The sequence below is a fragment of the Peromyscus eremicus genome, chromosome 2, assembly GCF_949786415.1.
Source record: "Peromyscus eremicus chromosome 2, PerEre_H2_v1, whole genome shotgun sequence".
NCBI classification, from domain to species: Eukaryota; Metazoa; Chordata; class Mammalia; order Rodentia; family Cricetidae; genus Peromyscus; species Peromyscus eremicus.
In genome coordinates this window covers 130984768-131003251 of record NC_081417.1, presented here as the reverse complement: position 1 = coordinate 131003251, position 18484 = coordinate 130984768, and the positions used below count along the sequence as shown (strand labels likewise).

The window sequence follows — 18484 nt, the reverse complement described above, 5'->3', positions numbered from 1 at the left end:
TCACCAAGATAGCAAATGAGAGGTGGAGTCACACAGATTAGTTCTACTGCTGAGGGATCTAAACCATGCTCCCTCTCCGCCCCCCCCCCCATCCTCAGACACGCCCTCCCACATGCCCTCTCATCTCTGAGACTACCAGGACCTCTCCAGGGAAGGGGTTAGGTCTCCCAAGTACAGTATCTAAAGCGGAGCACAGTTGGGTGCAGGAGCCATTCATGAACACTTGAACGCTCGCTCTAGGCGCACAGATTTGTGCGGGTGGGGCAGACTTTCCATTGATCCTACTTGCTGCTTATGTGTGGAGGCTGTCCAGGCTTAGGCTACCCGGTTGGTGCCTCTCCAAAGTCCCCCAAAGCCTCAGTGGGTTTCTTTCTGCTATGGGGACCCTAGGCGCAGTAGAGAGTCTGGCTGACACTGCGGACTGTATATGCAGAGGCAACTTACAGCACTGTGCTGGATGGACCCTGGCAGGCGGGAGCTGGGTGCGCTGCGTCGGTGGAGCTGGAATGCTTAAGGGGGAGCACCCCCCCCCAGCAGGGTCTAGGGTGGGGGCGCGGCTGTTCCGCCCAAGCGGGGGCGTGAAAGGCGGCGCCCAGTAGGACTTGGACACGGAGGCGCGTGCCCGCTCGGACACAAGCGCGCGCACAGCCCTTCCACCGTGGCACCCGCCTCTCCGCCGTCGCCATGGTTACTGGGTGGCCTGGATGGGGGAGGGGCCCTCCCGCGCTAGCAGCCCCTGGGCTGGCAGGACGCGTTTGTTGGGGCTATATAGCATGACCCGTGCACCCCGCCTGTGGAACATGGGTGCATGCCAGGGGTGTCCACATGTGAGAAACATTGGACTTGGGTTTGCAGCACCTGAAAACGCAGGGGCATGTGTGCATGGGGGGTCTGCAGTGGAGCCCAGAGCCGGAAGCCAGTTGAGGGTGTAGAAAGGGGGAAGGGCGTGGTTCCCCCAGGGATGCCCCTCCCTTCCCCTTCCCCTGCCCTGCCCTGCCCACCTTTTCATGCTTGCTGGCTAAAGCACCTGGGTCTTACCACCTGCTTCCCTCTAAGCCCCACCTCCAGTTTAACTGAGTGACCTTGGGCGGGTTTCTAGATTTCTGCCAAGTCCCCATTTGCTCATATGCCTCGTAGGGTTTTGGTAAAGATTGTCATTTTGTAAAGCTTTTAGAGGGTACCTGCAAAAGAGTGAATGCTTCATGCTTGAAACCTTTTATCCCTCGTGTCCACAGGCCTCAGTTTTCTCAGTTGTTGATGGGTTGGAAGTGACAGTGTGACATCCTCTTGAGAAATTTGCCCTGGTCATTAACCTGAGTGGTTCAGACTGCTCTAGACACAGCTCTGGTGGTACTGGGGGGGTCAAGGTGGCAAGCGTGTCAGTCATGCTAACCCATATGGGGCCAGTCACTCCACAGGCATCTGGGAAATATCTATTGTCCTTAACTGGTGTGAACATGCTTAAGGCTCCAGCATCAGGTCAGCCTTGAGGGGCTGGAGTCTCCTGTGGGACTCACTCCCCCGCCCCAGGGGCAGGGGGGCAGGGGGGCAGGGAAAAGCAGCCTTCCCATTACTGCCTGGGAGCCTAGTTGGCACCAGGGACTGGCTTTTGGGTCCTGCTGTTCAGTAGACAGCTCTTTACACTCGCTGGTTTTAGGCTTTGGCGGTGGTGCCTGAGGGATGATCTGAGCCAAGGACAAGCCATTTGAGGGCGTGATAATTGAGGGAGGAAAATTAATTGTCCTTAATTTGGCGTAGGTCCCAAAGACCTTCCCTGTGTCAAGAATTCAGAGTAGATTCCTGGGACACAGGGCTGCAAGCATTTGTACTGCTTTCATTCTTGGTCCGTACCTCCTGGCAGGTAGGTGATAAAGGCTAGATAGCTCCTGGGCTCTGGCTCTGGCAGGACCTAGCCACCCCTCACCCTGCACCCGATTTGTTTAAGCAGGTAGAAGTAAGAGCTGGGAAGAACAAGCTTGGTGCTCTAGTCAGTCTGGAGCATTCCCAGCTGCTGGAAGGGGTGGGGAGGGTGCCCTAGGCCTCAGGTCCTGCTCTTATCTTCCAAGTGGTAGCAGACCAAAGGAACCTGTGCACCTGCACAGCCACACTCCCGCCCTCTTTCTGTTCTCTTGCCCGTGTCTAATATAATCCCTTTCAAGAATCAGAGCTGAGAGTCAGGGCACTGTGGGATCGTAGTTAGAGCCAAGGAGACCCGGTGTTTACATCTAGAATTTATAGGGCTGTGAGCAGGGAGTGTATAACCAGTTCCTGGGCAAGCCTGGGAAGTCAGGGGCCATGCTGAGAGTTCTCCTGTGCCCCAGGCCAGACACCCTTCTAGGATGTCCCCGGAAGTTGCAGCTTTAATGGGGCTCCTCTGCCTGCTGTGACTCCTCCGGCTTCATCTCATGTGTGCCCCTAGCTGTCCCTCTTGGGTCTCCAGAGTCAGTGGGGAAAGCTGGTGCCCTTTACTTTTCTCCCTTCTGAGGCTGAGTCTTCCTGGCTTGGGAGCCTGTCCTCAACAAATGTCCCCACACGCTAACCCCATGCTGGGCATGTGAGAGGGAAGTGCAGAGGCCCGGAGCAAACGTTCCCTGAGCCCTCATTGGGTATGCCTAGAACCAAGCTTGGGGAGAGGAGAGGGACTGCTGAGTTCTGGAGAAGACTTGATGGTTTTGTTCCAGTAGGAAGGACTTCTTAGCAGCCTAGGATGGGAAAGGGATCGTAGGCTATGGTTCAGTACCTGTCTGCCTCAGTGGCTCAGGCCTGGTTGATTATAACTTCTAATAGTCAGTCACTGGGTGCAGGCTCTGTGTTAGGCACTCCCCAGTGCCCTGTGTTCTCTCTCTGATGTAGTCTTCAAGGTGTCTTTACACAGTGGACACCTAAACCCAGTAGACACATGGAAAACAGAGGAAAGAACACACACAGGCCCTAGAGGGGATGGGCGGGTAGTGGTAGAGATAGGAGTGTTCTGAAAGGAAAATGGCGCTGGTTGTTCAGCGGAAGAGTCAGGAGCCATGGCTACCAGAGTTAGAATGGGCGTTATTAGGAAGAAGAGGGGATAGGACGGAGAAGCCAGGCCTGGCAGAGAGGAAACAGAGAGGCACAGAGAGAGAGAACGTGGGGGTGCATGTCTGACTTTTAAGGCTTTCGAGGCTGGGACACAGTCGTCCGTTGATGACGTGATAAGGTGCCAGACAAGACCCTCAGCTGCGCCTATACAGAATCCTTACAAGTCCCCCATGGTCTACACTGCTCCAGCACCTGTCTTCCCAGTTCTTGGTGCTTCTGAAAGGCGAGGGTTGGGTAGCTTTGCCTCAGCCCATGAGGACTGCTTCAGGAACAGGTGAGGTGGGAATGGGTCAAATGGAGGTGATTTCCTCCGAGTCGCCAACTCTAGGAAAAGTTGAGAGGGAAAACCAGGTTTTTTTTTGTTTTGTGTTTTGTTTTGTTTTTTGTCTTCTTAGCCAGCACAAACTCAGACATGGTCCTTAGGCCTTATCAGGGTTCTCAGGGTCAGGTTTGAGTGAGAAAGAAGGCTAAGGGTCAAGGCTTCAGTAGAGGATGGTCAGAGGCAAGACTAGCGTTAGTTCATCAATAGGGCAAGGTGCCCAGGGTCAGTGACCTGGGGTTCCGCCACATGGCAGAGCTGAAGGGATGCAGGCCAAGGAGGGACATCACGTGTGCTGACAAGGAAGTGGAGGCTGGACAAGCACAGAGCCTCGGGTGGGGTTGTGGCTGTTGATGCATTGGGAGCTCTATCTCCCCTGCCGCCCAAGCCCGGTGTCCGAATAGCACTTTCTGCTGCAGCCAGCAGAGAATTGATCTCTGTTCTTCCCAGGACCTAGAGAGATAAGTGCTGATGTCTTCAGTCTGTGCTTCCCAGACTTGGAAACTCCCCAGCAGGGATGTGGTGGTGCGGGCCCTCCTGCAGCCCCTCCCTGCCTTACCAAAAGGGACCTAGGTCTCTTGACGACTCATTTGGGGTAGGGCTCATGCTTAGAATTCCGGGGTGGGAAAGAGAAGGGTATTGTGGGTCCCAGCTAACCCGGAAGTTGGGAGCAGTTATGCAGAGAGGCCTTCAGGAACGAGCAGAGCCAGTCCTAAGGTCCAAATGTCACCCTTTGTCTGCAGAGGACCAGCTGCCGTCGGGGTTCCCGACCATCGACATGGGGCCTCAGCTGAAGGTGGTGGAGAAGGCTCGGACGGCCACCATGCTGTGCGCAGCTGGTGGGAATCCAGACCCTGAGATCACATGGTTCAAAGACTTCCTTCCTGTGGACCCTGCTTCCAGCAACGGCCGCATCAAGCAGCTGCGCTCAGGTGAGCCGAGGGCAGAGTTAGGCGCCACGAATACCTCGGGGAGGACACCTTCCAGCATAGTCCAGTTAGGGGCTGGGGGGATGAGGTTTCTAAGGCAGACTGAGCATCATTCCCAATGTCATGGACCAAATCTTGCCTAGGGAAGAGGATGTGGTGGCAGGTGCTGTCCTGACCCTTCTGCGTGGCATGCCAGCATGGCTGGCCTGAAGAAGGTACCCCTGGGTTTTCATCTCCTACTTTTCCCACAGCCCAGCCTGCGTCTCTGTTTCTCTAGGCAGGAAGGGTTTCTGGGGAAGGAGCCAGTGATGTTGATTCATCAGGCATCAAATGGACCTTAAGATCCTGAAACTAGGGGGATTTGCCTCTGTCCTTTGGCCACCAGAGCCACCTGTCTCCTATGGATATCTCAATCGAGCCACCTTGGAGCCCTGGGAACAAGGATGCCACTGTGACCAGGAGGGAGGTGTCGCCCCGTTGATCGATCTGCCTGTGAGGCTCCCCGCCAAGAAAATTGATTCTGATTTTGTGGGGATGGAGTGGGTGGGAAAGGAGGCTCAGAATCAGCTGGGCTGCATTCTACATCCTCGAGCAGCTCAGGATAGATCCACAGACTTGGCTCCAAAAGTCCTGCTGGTTGGGGGAAGGTAGGCCACTGTTGGCTTGAACTCCCGCTGTCCATCAGCTGTGATGTCACCATCATGAAGGATGTGACTGCCTCTTTGGGGGATTTGCTGGCTTCAGAGGTGCCCACCACTCCCCTCCCAGCTCCTCCCCAGCCTCTCCCGTCAGGCCCACACCATCTTGGTGCCCAGGGAGAAGAGAGAGTGATGAGCCACCCAGCAGGGCAGGATTCCGGCCCCAGCCACGGCCGCCTGAGACAGCCCACGAAGTGTTAGCTCATTTAATTTAATTAAAACTCAACAAGATGGAGGCAGCTGTAGTGCAGTTAATTAAAACAGCCATAATCAAGGCAGGAAATGGTCCGGCAGCGTTTGTGGCTGCTGCCCAGCCCAGCGCAGCGGCCGGCATGGCTCGGCTCCCCTGCATTTGCTCATGGGTGCCCCGGGCAGGTTCCCCATGCTGCCAGACGGTCCTCCCTACAGGCCTGACTCCTCCCCGGAATGGCATTGACTGTCTGTGGCAGGCAGCAGTTCTGGGAAGGCCCGATGTCTCCAGCATTTGTTCATCAAGTATTTATGTAGTGCTTACTGCCAGACCCTGTACCACCCCTCTCCTGCCCGTCACTCCACTGGATACTGCTCAGGCCTCTTCCTCCTTGTCCTCCTTCTTGAGCAAACCCTCCTGCCTTCCTTTGGCTTTACCACCCATGACTGGCCTCTAGCTGCCCTGTTACCCTTAGTGCTGGAGGCCTACCAGCCTCATCTTTGTGGTACCTCCTTATCTGTGCCCCTACTGGTCAGCACAGCCCAGACGTCTTGTGTGAGCTCCAGGGCCCCCCTTCAATGCCTTCCGGATGTCGCCCTGTCCTGGACGGACAATGACTTCCTTTACAAACAGCCATGCCCTGCTCCCACTGACCCTTTCTCCATGAGTGGCAGCTCCCCACCCCTTAACCTGAAAGAGACCCAGCACTCTGTCCAGTAAGGAACCACACATCCTCTCCATGTATCACCGTGTGGCTCTCAAATTGGTCCCCTCTTCCCTTTCTGTTAACTCTGTCTTATCCCGGAACACCACTATTCTCCCTGCCTCCAGGATCTCTCTGAAAACTGTGTCCTCTAGCAGCTGATGGTATTGTCTATTCATCTTTTTCCTAGACTATGAAAGCCATGCTATGCTGGACCCTGGGCTTATAACCCTTGACCCTGCCTGCATGGTCAAATACGTGCTCCTGGTCAAGGCACCCTGGCCACATGGCCCGCTTTATCTCACCTGTCCTATCTATATACACCCTTATTAGCACTGTGACCTCAGTTAAATTAACTTCGTTATCAGTCTTCCCATCTTACAAAAGTAGCCACACAGTGAGTGACAGTTTGCCGTCAGGTTTATGGTAAAGGCTCTGTTCCTGCCTCCCGCCATTTCCCCACTTGTAGGGACCACACTGGCCCATCCTTGCCCACCTGCTGGTCCTCTCATCTCTGTCCCTTCCTCCACTGGGAGCCTGTACCCAGCTTCTGGCTACTCCCGCAGGAGCTACAGTTATCACCGTCTGTGTCCAGCCCTACTTACCTAGGCTGGATGTGGGAGATTTGCTTGGCAAGGTGCCCCTCCCCACCATGCCCAGTTCTCTAAATCTTCATTGGAGAATTACTTTGTTGACCTTCGGGACTTATCACTGAAGAGGATGTCTACTCATTTGACCTTTGCTGCTACCAGGAAACTGTGACTTACAGATCATAGGTGTGTGTGTTGGGGGCGGGTGTTCCTGTGTGTCCAGTGCTTAGGATGGAGCCGTGTGGAGACATCCCTTCAGAGAGTGGGGTGTCCCCTGTAAACTGCATATTTACAAGGACCCTTGTGGGTTTCACATCACCAACAGTTCACGGAGTGCTCCTCTGCCTTTATTACTGCTGAGTCTCTTGCAACCTTTCTGAAGTAGGACAGGCCATGATTATCATATCTACTTTCCACAGGTCAAAGGGTCACCCACCTGTGGAGACTAGGGTCTAGGAGCTCTGCTGGGAGGTAACCTCGGTGCCTTCTAACAGCATATGCTAAACCTGGAGCCTGAGAAGCAGTAACATCCCACCAGAGCTCCAGACCTTTGCTCTCCAGACCCCAGCCCCTCTCACAGTCCCCACAGTCCCCCACAGTCCTCTGGTAATTCTGACCTGAACCATAGTGCATCTACCTATGGTGTGGCCCCGACCAAGGGCTGGCAGTGTGCACGGCTCTGCGTGAGGGGCTTTTTTTCTGCGGCAGCGATGTGATATGCTGCCGCAGCAGCCTCCTGGGCACTTGAGCTTGAGACCTGAGGCAGGCCCAAGAAGGACAAATGCAGAAAGAGTGGCCTACTGTGGCTGTGACAGAACCATAGCTGCAGCAGCCGCACCTCTCCATGGGATCCAAGGCTGGGTCCTGAGGGGGGGCTCTTAGCCCATAAGCTCTGCCCAGCCTGAACAGGACTTTCCTGTGCTTCCTTATAGCCTGAGTATGCCACTGTAGAGAGCACGCTCATTGACCCACAGAGCCAGCCGAGCCTTCTACATGCCCACCACCCAGTGGTGGCAAGCAGGGATGACGGCTCTGGCTGCAGGGGCCTTTGACCTCTCTGGTGAGACGCTTGTAATTTCTCATTCTGCTGGCTGGCCTTACCTCTGGCTAGAAGGCCCATCCATCTGTGTTTGGCCGGGTCTTCCAGAAGGGTACAGTCAGTGTGTGATTACAATTTCTGAGCTCATTGGCATGAATTTCCTGGGGAGGCTGACTCTTGGGGGGCCCCTCAGTCCCGTATACCTGTCTAGTGAAGTGAAAAGGACAGATTCTCCGTCTGGCAGGCAGAGTATGGTTCTGAGAAGTCAGTAGGTTAGGTCTAGAAAAGCAGAAGCTACAGACTCAGAGTTCCAGTGTGCTGGATACACTGCATACACTGCAACCCCTGGCCTAGACCACAGGAGATCAGTGGTTGTCAACTTTCTGCTCTTAGTATTCCTAACTTTAACTCAGAGGACCTTAAGGTGGTTTTGCTTATCTGGATTATACCTATTGATGTTTACTATACTAGATATTTAAGATGGAAAATTTTTAAATATTTACTAATTACTTTTAAATCATTTAAAAGCTATTAAGTGTTAACATAACATTCTAAAATAAAAGATAATTATATATTCTAAAACTAAAATATATTTAGTAAGAAAAGCCTCGTTGTTAATGTTGAGCTTAAATGGGGCTGCATTTAGCCTGTTATGATACTACAGGTTGTGCGCCCTCCAGGAAATACCACTGTATATTCATGAGAGAAAGAGGCTGAATAAGACCAATAACTATTTCTCTGTTTTTGAAGCAAGGTCTTCACTGTGTGGCCCTGGCTGGCGTGATACTCATTATATAGTCCAGCCTGTCATGAAACTTGCCACAGCCATCCTATCTCAGCCTCCCAAGTGCTAAGATTACAGGGGTACTCCACCAACCCTGGTCTAAGTATTGGATAAACTGACTGTAGGTTTTATTCTAGTGGACCCCCTAAAAGGTTCTCAGGGGGTCCCCCCCCACTAGACCTGTACGTGGACTACACGTGGAGAATTGCTATAATGTTTCTTTTCACTTAGCTGTCGCATACACTCCTGTCCCCGCCACCCCCTTTCCTTCTGTCTTCCCTGTCTAGGTGGTCAGTGGGAAGGCCCCGAGTTAGACTAGCCAGATCCTGCTGCCTCGCACCTAAGCCTCTTAATGTTTCCAGGCCTGTGTTTCCTCATTGTGCATAGAGATGGGTATTTTTCCAGGTGGGTGTTGCCAAGTTCAGGAAGACAGGAACTGATCTGTGGCCCTGAACACTTCCAACCCACCCCCGCCAAACGAGCCAGAGGGTGGGTAGACTTGGATCTGGGTCTGTCTACAGGTTCCTGGCTCCAGTGGTTGAAGTGGGAGTCTCAGGAGAGGCACGTGTTGGAAGGCAAACCTGCTCAGGCCTCATAATAGACCTGGCTTTGGAAGTGCCTGTCCCTCTTGGCTGCTGATCCCAGGGCTCTGAGGCAGCAGACACTCAAGGGGTGGGTGCTGGCCTTCTGCCTCTCACCAGATAGGCTGGGGAACTCCAATCACGCTGGCCTTAATAGGGTCAGGTGGGTTTTATGGGCTGTCAGCCACTGGGCTGTGAGCTGACTGAGTCCCACCCATCCGCTGTTGGATGCCAGGACTGGTCTGTTTGGGGAGCCCTGGTCCGTGGTAACCTATGTGAGCTCTTCCCTTAACCCTGGTTTTCACCCAAGGCTTAAGTGCCCTGCCTTTGTTTTGGTGAGTGCTGTCCTCGAACTCTTAGCCATGGGATTGGGTGATCTTTAGGGCGGGTGCTACCTCTTTTCTTCCCCTTCCCCTCCATCAGCCCAGCCAGCAAGGGTCACAGGAGCCCAGTCCTGCCTTCCTGACTCTTCCTGACACCTCCTCTTGCCCTCCACTTCCTCAGAGCAGTGCCATTGACCCAGGGGACATGCTTCACCCACACTCAGCTTGGCCCAGCCTGGTGCTTACTCACACGACACCTGAGTCACCTAAACTGATGCCTCAGGTTCTCCGTATAGTTAAGGCCCTTTCTAGTGTTTTGTTTGATCTGATTTGGCTTTTGTGGCTTTCCTTCCTTTTGTACTAATGTTTCTCTCTGATCTTATTTGCATTCAAATTACCTCACCAGGTGGTTCACCAATCAGAGGTAAGAATGCTGTCCGTGCATCTCCCATGCCACACCACACCACGCCACACCACTACTGTCGCCGTCGGTCACCTCCACTCCATCCCGTCCAGTCCGTCACCTCCCCATTCCCATCCCGACCTCTCCAGTCTCTTCATCTCCAGCTCCAGCCCCACAATACCACCGGCCACCACACACCTCCACTCTCAATCATTCCCTCCTGTGGACTCATTCATTACAAGTCTGCATTGTGGAGATTAGCGGCTGAGAGCACCCAGGATGGCGAACCCTGCTCCCCAGCCCTTCTAGGCCAGCCAGCCCCAAAGAACGGATCCATTTGGTTCCCATAGTGAAGCCTAGCCTGTCCCTAAGGCTGGCATAGATGGAGACACTCCTATAAGGTTGGGGAGCACGACCAAGTCTGGCCTTTTTCTTGAGAGCTTCCTTTTTCTTAAAGTCTACTATCTCGGTCCTGGGGTCAAATGAGGGTCCTCCCCTGTACATCTTCAGCAGCAGGGACTAGAGATTCTAGACTGTTTCAGATGGCGGTAGGGAAATAAAGAGACCCATCCAAAGCTAGGGCACTTGACCTGTCTGTCAGCTTGCAGTCCCTCCAAGCTGCCTTCAAGTAATAGGCACTGCAACCTGTTGGTGAGAATATAGATGCTGGACTCCTAAAGATCAGGGTCCAAGTGTGACTCAGCCACCTCTCAAGTCCAGCTCCTCCTCTTAGAATTGGAGCCAGGCCAGCCACCTTCAGGGCCTTGAGACTTAACAAGAATGGGGATATACACAGTTTGTCACCTGAAGATTGGTAGTTTCCGTTTCTATCCTGTAATTTTCTTCCCACATTGGTCAGTATTTGTGGGCACATCTAGACCCTTGCTTGGTTCAAGACTAAGAATGCTCAGGGTAGAAGTTGGGGCTGGGAGTAGTTGCCTCCCATGGAATGCTCCTTGTCACCCTGACAACAGGACTCAGTTCCCTCCTCTCTCTGTATCTCCCTGCACGTGGACTTAGCACATGCTGACCCTGCTTTCCTTGCTACTGGGTCTGGGTGTCAATGTCAGATTTGGAGACATCTGTGTACAAATAGACTCAGGGTCTATATTGGGTCTTAGTTAGCTTTCTATTGCTGTGAGAACACCATGACCAAAGGCAGCTTTGGGGAGGAAAGGGTTTATTTGGTCAACATGTCCCCATTACCGTCTGCCATTGAAGGAAGTCAGGGCAGGAACTCCAGCAGGAGCAGGGACAGTGGAGGATGCTGCTTCCTGACTTGCTCTCCATGGCTTGCTCAGCTTGCTTTCCTTTTGTGCAGTCCAGGACTACCTGCCCAGCATTGGCACACCCACAGTGAGCTGGGTCCTCCTACATCAATTGTTAATCAAGAAAACATCCTACAGGCTTGTCTACGGGCCAGTCCAATGGGGGCTTTTTCTCAATTGAGGTTCCCTCTTTCCACATGACCAGCTTATGACAAAAATAACTAGCCAGCAGAGGTCTCCTGACCAGACTCTTGTCACGGGGGTTTCTTCCTTCTGGTGTCTGTAACCCCAAACCAGGCACTATTTCCTACCCTCAGCTTGTGGCACCAGCTACCCGTCTCCACCAAACCTCTGTTGAGCTGACCTTGGACAACCCCCACTCGCCAGGGCCCTGATGTGTGCCTGCTTGAGTGAACGTTTGCTGTAGCTGTGTCCATTCATCCCATGAACATGGCACGTTGGCTGCCAGTCAGCGCTGTTCTTGCAGGAGCTGGGTATTTGGCTTGTGTTCTGAAACGCTCTGATGCCCGTCGGGAGGCTGAGGTCAAGGCCATGGAGAGAGACCAGCCCTTTTCTCTTTTGTATTGGTGGCATCCCCTCCTGTTCTACCTACAGCCCTCACCTTCTGGTGTTCACAGCCCCTCCTGCTGCCCTGGGTGGTGATAGAAAGAGCAGGCAGGAGCAGGCTTTGAAGGAGCTGTAGCTTAGACTCATAGTGTCTACCCCAAGGCCTGGGCTGTGCGAACACAACTTGGAATTCCCTCTGAGGTTCCTGTCCAGTCCAGTTAGGTGGGGCCTGGCAGGTTCTGTCTGTCCTGTGTGGGCGTGATTGTCAGTTGGGGTGGAGAAAGAAGCCCTTTAGAGCTGTTCCAGCTGTTCATGCAGGAGGTGGTTTTCTGTCAGACTGTGTCCTGTGGGGGTTATTAGCTGTCCGTTGGACTGTCCTGTGTGGGTGTAATTGTCTGTCAGATTGTTCCAGGGAAGGGCATGGTGCTTTGCCCTGTGAGTTTCTCTGTCATAGATAGCTTGCCCAGTATGCTTTCACTAGGGGGAGGGGTACATGATCCTTCACCTTGGGGTTCACTCACTTGCCCTGACAGGACAGGTCCCAAACACAAGTTTCATACATCCGTGTAGAGGGTCTTTTCAGCTACCCGCACCCTCAGTCTTGGCTCCTGTCTGTCCATCTGCGGCCAGAGCAGCCCCTTAGGGCGCTGGCCCGGGTGGGAGCTCCAGTCTCCATTAGCCTTCTGAATTATGCAGAAGCCTCGGTGGGTCGAAGCACTTTAGCAGGACCAAACTGAGGAAGGTAGCCGGAATGGGCGGGGCTGGCAGGGTGGGGGTGGGGTGGGAGGAGCCGGTGGGAGTGTGGGGCAGAGGCTGCTGGGCACCAAGCCCCAAGGCAAGCCCCTTCCAAGTAGGTGATAGTGTCTCAGGCTCTTGCAGACAAGGACATTGCCTGTTTAGGAATTTCTAGGCCTGTGGGTTCTAGGCTTTGGGACAAGAAAACTGATAGGCATGATTATTGGTAAGCAGGCCTGAGGACTCTTGGGACAGTGACGAGCACTCTGTGGACAGCTCCTGGGTAGTAAGGACATCTTGCTTCAAAGTACGAGTTCTTGGTTCTTGCTTAGAGGGACCTGGCTTATCAGAAAGAGCTTCCTGGAAGCCACACAGGCCCTAGGCTGTGGCCCAGGTGAGCCGCAGCCGCTGGGGCTACACATGTCGTCAGGGCCTCCGTGTTCCAGGCCACACTCAGCGTGGACCGTGCCTGACCTCTTGTCTTGTGTCCTCACAGGTGCCTTGCAGATCGAGAGCAGCGAGGAGTCTGACCAAGGCAAGTACGAGTGTGTGGCAACCAACCCGGCGGGCACACGCTACTCGGCCCCCGCGAACCTGTATGTGAGAGGTAAGAACTCGGCCACCCCTGGCTCTGTCGTCACCTTGGAGCCAAGCTTCACCTGCCAGGCATGCGGCCCGGAGACTTTGAGGCAGACACTGGAGGGACTCGGCGGCCTGCCTTTCCTTCCCACCTCTTTTGCAGCAGTACCCGCAGCCACCACCTCCGTAGCTCCCACTGGGCAGTACCCGCAGCCACCACCTCCGTAGCTCCCACTGGGCAGTACCCGCAGCCACCACCTCCGTAGCTCCCACTGGGCAGTACCCGCAGCTGCCACCACTTGCCTTCTTTCCTTTCAGGCCCTTGGGGAAGCAGACACTCACCCCACCCACACCCCTGGGAGCATTTGTATCTCTTGTAGGTCCTTGCTGCCTGGGCCTGAGCCCTTTGGGAGTCTGGAGCCTTCTAAGCAGACGTGTGTGTGTGTGTGTGTGTGTGTGTGTGTGTGTGTGTGTGTGTGTGAGAGAGAGAGAGAGAGAGAGAGAGAGACAGAGAGAGAGAGAGACAGAGACAGAGAGAGAGAGACAGGGACAGAGACATTGCTCTCTTGTTGTTTTTGTTTGGTTTTGTTTGGTTTTTGTTTTTGTTTTTTTTTTTTTTTTTTTTTTTTTGGTTTCTCAAGACAGGGCTTCTCTGTGTAGTTTTGGAGTCTGTCCTGGATCTCACTCTGTAAACCAGGCTGGCCTCGAACTCACACAGATCCACCTGCCTCTGCCTCCCAAGTACTGGGATTAAAGGCGTGCGCCGCTGCCCAGCTTGCCATTGCTGTGTGTGTGTGTGTGTGTGTGTGTGTGTGTGTGTGTGTGTGTGTGTCTTTTGTGTGGGGGGGAATAGACACATGTGTTTGCATGTGGCTGTGCATACCTGATCTGACTTTCCTCCTGCCTACCCCCTCAGGGTGGGCTCCAAGACTCTGGTTCTGAACTTTGGACCAGATGGGCCTTCCTGGAGGAGCTTACTGTGTTCCGTCACCAGCTCCCCCCACCCCTCCCCATGGTAGGGGTAAGGCGAGGTAGCTGTGCATACCGATGGGTATATTGTCTTGGGTGTTCCTAGTTGGAGCTAGATGGACTGTGTGCTCTTTACAGTTGGGTCTGCAGCTGACAGTCTGGGGACTGTTTTGGTGTGCACAGCCTCTGTTCATAGCCCAAGGGGATCAAACCCTGGCCCTCTCTGAGAACACATGGGATAGTCTAGAGAGCATGGCGCCCGGGCGAGGCCATGGAAGCCCTCTACCCACACTGCCCCTTCACCTAGCCCTCCTGTACAAATGGATGTCATTAAAAGTTAAGTTGCCTCTCTTAGGGGATCACTGGGGAGACCCAGCTTCCCTGCAGCTGTGAGTCTATCCCGAGAAAGGTTCCTCACCTTTTTGAGGATGGTCTGCCCTTCCTCTAGCTCGTGGAGCCTGAGTGATGGCAGTGGCCCATCTTAACTCTCAGAGCAGTTTGGTGGACTTGCTCACTCAGGGCCTCAAAGCAAGCTGCAGCTACTTACTGAGGGCCTGCCGTGCCCCGGGGTACAAGTTGGTTCTGGAGAGGCCATGGGTGTCAGCCTGTTAGGTGAGCAGTCCAGCGAAGGCAGAGGAGGTATTTGTTTTGGGCCAATCGTGTCCCTTCATGGGAGTTGGGAAACCCCTATCACTGCCCCTGTTGTTAGGCGTCCTGTAAACCAGTTCAGTGGAGATGACCCACTGCCTGTCTTTAGGAATGCCGTCGGGACAGAGACCAGGGACCCAAACACTTCCTGAAGGCTGAGAGGGGTAGAGATGTAAGCCTTCACCCCAGGCTGACCCAGGCTCAGTATCTAACAAAGGCACAGAGTCTGGCCAGTTCCCTCTGGGAGGTTAGCAGCCGAAAAGACTCTTGCCAGTGACCAGCCTCCTCCCTCTTCAGCCACAGTGCGTGAAGCCCCTGGCTTCACCGAGGCAGCCTCTGTCTGCACCTGGCTATGCCAGAGAGGAGAATCGAGGCAGAACCTTTGTGAACCCCAGGCCAGGGGTTAAAGCGCTGCTTTATGGCCATTTCCTAGGGTGGAGCGCCCAGAGGCTGTACCAAAGCAGGAAAAGGCCACCCAGATTCAAAACGGATGATGGGGGCATCTTAGCTAGGCACCACACCCTTCAGCTACACTGTCAGGCTGTGCTGTGGCCCTGGTGGCAGGTGGTGCTTATCTCTGGAATTGTGTGGAGGTGGCTGCCAGGGCACTGACCAGGAGATCTTAATGCCGTGGAGCTTCCCTACCTCCAGTGTCCCCACTGTCCCCTCGTGATTGACTTGGACATGACTGTAGCTGGATCCTGCCTTATCCTGTCTCCTGGGATAAACTCCACTTAAAAGAGCTTTGGGAGGTGGGGGAATATAGCGGTTCCTTTACCCTCAGCTCTTCCTGTCTAGAATCTAACACAGCCAACCTGGCTTCTGGCCCATGCCACCTCTCGGCCCTGCTTCATATCTAGAACCCTTCTAAATCCATACTGGCCCTTTGGGTCTAGGATTTATGTACATAAGAAAAGCCCTGCTCCTTGGGACCCTCGCCCCATAGTGTTCCCAGTTTTCTTTTTACGCCTAGCAGAGCCTCATCTGCCCCAAGGAGTGCTCTGGGACAGCCTGTGTCCTGCTAGCCACCAGCTCTGCATTGGGAACTCTGCATGTGGGTGGATAGGCATGGAAGAACCCCGCCTCGCCCCGGTGTCTGTCTGTTGGCCTCTTGTCTCCCAACATAGTGGCTTCAAGACTTCCTTCCATAGTGGTTCCTGTTACTACCCAGACGTGGAAGTCTCCAACTCTGTCAGGGTCTGAGCATCCCGGTTCAGGCCAGTGTGGACTATAGCTCTGGGTTTTGTTTTTTTTTTTTTGTTTTTGTTTTGTTTTGTTTTTGGTTTGGTTTGGTTTTTTGTTGTTGTTGTTGTTTTGGGTTTTTTTTGTTTGTTTTGGTTTTTTTTGTTTGTTTGTTTGGTTTGCTTTTTTGAGATAAGGTTTCTCTGTGTAATAGTGCTAGCTGTCCTGGATCTCGCTCTGTAGACCAGGCTAGCCTTGAACTCACAGATCGCCTGCCTCTGCCTCCAGAGTGCTGGGATTAAAGGTGTGCACCACCACTGCCCAGCAGCTCAGGGGTTTCTTCACGTTAGCACTGTTGACATTTTAGACTGGATACGTCTCTTGAGGGCTATTCTCTGCATAGTAGGGCACCAGCCAGGCACCAGTCGTGCCTCTTAGTCAAACCCGTGTAAATAACCCCAAGTCTGCAGACACTGGCAGGCAGAGGCAGTTTGCCCCTGTGGAGACCCTCTGCCTCCTGAGCCCTTCTCCTTCTCCAACTTTGTTCTTGTGTGTCTGTTGACGCGTCTTCTCAGACCTAGCCTCCCCTCACTCTCCCTCCGTCCCCCAAACTGTCAGGACTCTCCCTGGGGCTGCTCCCACCAGTGGGGCAGTACGGGTAAAGCTCCCGGCATGCTTCCAGGTGCACAGGAAGCCCGTGAGAGTCAGCTGTCTGGGTGTCTGTTGGGATAGCGCTGGGGGACACACATCGTGCATTTACATCTGACTTTGTTCACAGTTGCCTGCAGTTCCGCCCACAGTCTAGCAGGCCCAGGCTTGCTGGGTGGACCAGCCTCTTTCTCCATCACCATCTGACTCCCTCCCTGAGTGACTCATTTTCTCCTCCCATCCGCGGCGTGTCTCCCTTCCAGCTCTCAGGCATACAGCTTCCTGGGCCGGGGCAGAATCCTGCCCTTGGCAAAGCCTGGCCTACCTGTACCACGACTACCATCCTCCCCATTCTCTTCAGGGCCCTGGCACCCCAGCCACACTGCTGTCTGAGATGAGGGTGTGGCCGCCCAGCCTTTCTTCCCACAGGCATCCAGACGTGCTCCTCACACTGGTGGTGTGCGGCATGGGGCTTCCTCACGGTGGCGGGGCTGTGGTGGCTCGTGTGCCTTGGTGGGTTTGTGATCTGGGTGGGCCCTGGCCTCAGAGCCCCGTTTACCAGGTCTGTCTGAGCTGTGAGGGTGTGTGAGGTATGGGACTGGCCCATGCCCCGCTTCTACCCCACCAGTTCTGCCCTCACGGTCCCTGGCACCTGCCTGGTGGGCCCCAGCCCTGTCCACTGTGTCCCTCCATGAGTCCTGAGTCTTTTGTGAGCGGCGTGGTCCGTGTGCACCTGTGTGCACGTGTGTGTGCGAGGGGCACAGGAGTCTTGTCTCGTCCCTGTGCTGTGTGGGCAGATGAAGGTTGGCCTGTTTTTACTCTCTCTGTGTTTCTCCTTGTCTTTTTTTTATTCCTCCTCATCTTCATCGCACTCTGCCATCAACCCAAACTCTCATCTCTCAGATCAGCGAGAAGGTTGGTCTTTTTCACTTCTTACCCATCTACAGTTCGCCCACCGACTGTGCCCGCCAGTTGGGACCAGCGGGCTTGGTCAGCTCCCTCAGGCTCGCTCCAGCCGTGCCTGCCCGCCAGTTGGCCTCTGCTCATCAGTGCGTGGGCTGGCTGGCAGGCAGGACCAGGGATGGGTGGGCAGGCCTTCTGCCCTGCATGCTCCTGCTGCTTGAGTCCCTGACGCACTGTGTGTCTGCATGTCCCCTTAGCCAGGCTCCGCTGCTGGAGCGGCCACGCATGCATGGTGCATGGCACAAAACCGCACCCCACCTTTGCACCCAGGCCAGGCTAGCTATCTGTTCCTGGTGGAGTTCAAGAATGATTGTGGAGAGCTGTGGTCAGAGGGATGTCAGGGCTGAAGTGCTTGACATGTACAGGGGCTTGGAGAAGCCTCTGCCATCTCCCCACCCTTCTGTAGGCCATGTTTGCCTGAAAGAAGCCAGAACTGCAGGAGACAATAGGAAGAAGCTAATTTAGAATGAGTTGTCCCTTGAGATCTTGCAGTATACGACACAGTCCCGCCATGTCTGCCCTGTCCTTGAGGCCCCCAGAGCCTTACCAGTGCTCCGTGAAGCAGACTGGCTGTTTGAGACTGAAGACCAGCCGTGGTCTACCTCTCAGAGACAGTGATAGCTGTGATACAAGGCAGGTGGCATCACCTGGGCACTGAATCTTTTCTTTCTCCTGCCAAGTCCAAACCAAGGTCATCCCGCCTGCCTAGACCTCTCAGCTGAGCTTCCCAGCCGGCCTCTGTTCCTCTCCAAGAGTAGAGTCTATGTGGCTTCCTAGCCAGCTGACAACCCTCAGCCCCATGCTGGGAAGTGGCACTGGACGTTCAGATCCAGGTTGCTTATTCCTGGAGTGACTGGATCATCAACTGGAATGTGCTGTGGCCTTGAATAGCAATCCAGCTCCACTGTAGGTTGGGCAGGGCTTCTAGAAACTCCTTGGGTCCCCTCCCAGAGCAGTCCCCTCGGGCCAGCAAGGGGCTGGTGGTCCTTTACATATCCCGTGGTCTAAAGAGTCAGAGTAGCTCTTCTGTCCACTGGGCTTTGCGTGTCCAAGGAAGAAGCGTAGGACAGACCCAAGCTACCAGGTGCCCTCTGCATCTTGATCTGTGGTTTTGAGTTTACTCCAGGAGGACAAGGGAGCCGGTCAGGAGGAAGGCTGCAGCCTGGGCTCAGATATCAGCATAAGCCTCCATCCATATGCACTCCTGAGCTCTGGGGCATTTCGGTTACACCTTTTTGCTGACCGGGCGGATCTGCCAGGGCGTTCAGAAAACAGACATCAGCAGACAGCCGTG

General features: G+C 54.3%; 1 protein-coding gene across 1 annotated transcript in view; it reads left to right on the top strand.

Annotated features, from left to right (window-relative positions):
• The window catches only part of Ptprf (protein tyrosine phosphatase receptor type F), an 84813-nt gene that overhangs the window by 28903 nt on the left and 37426 nt on the right, over positions 1-18484 (top strand). The window contains exons 6-7 of the mRNA XM_059254847.1: positions 4135-4323; positions 12698-12808. Coding sequence (XP_059110830.1) covers positions 4135-4323; positions 12698-12808 — 300 coding nt within the window. The remainder of the gene's footprint in view (positions 1-4134; positions 4324-12697; positions 12809-18484) is intronic.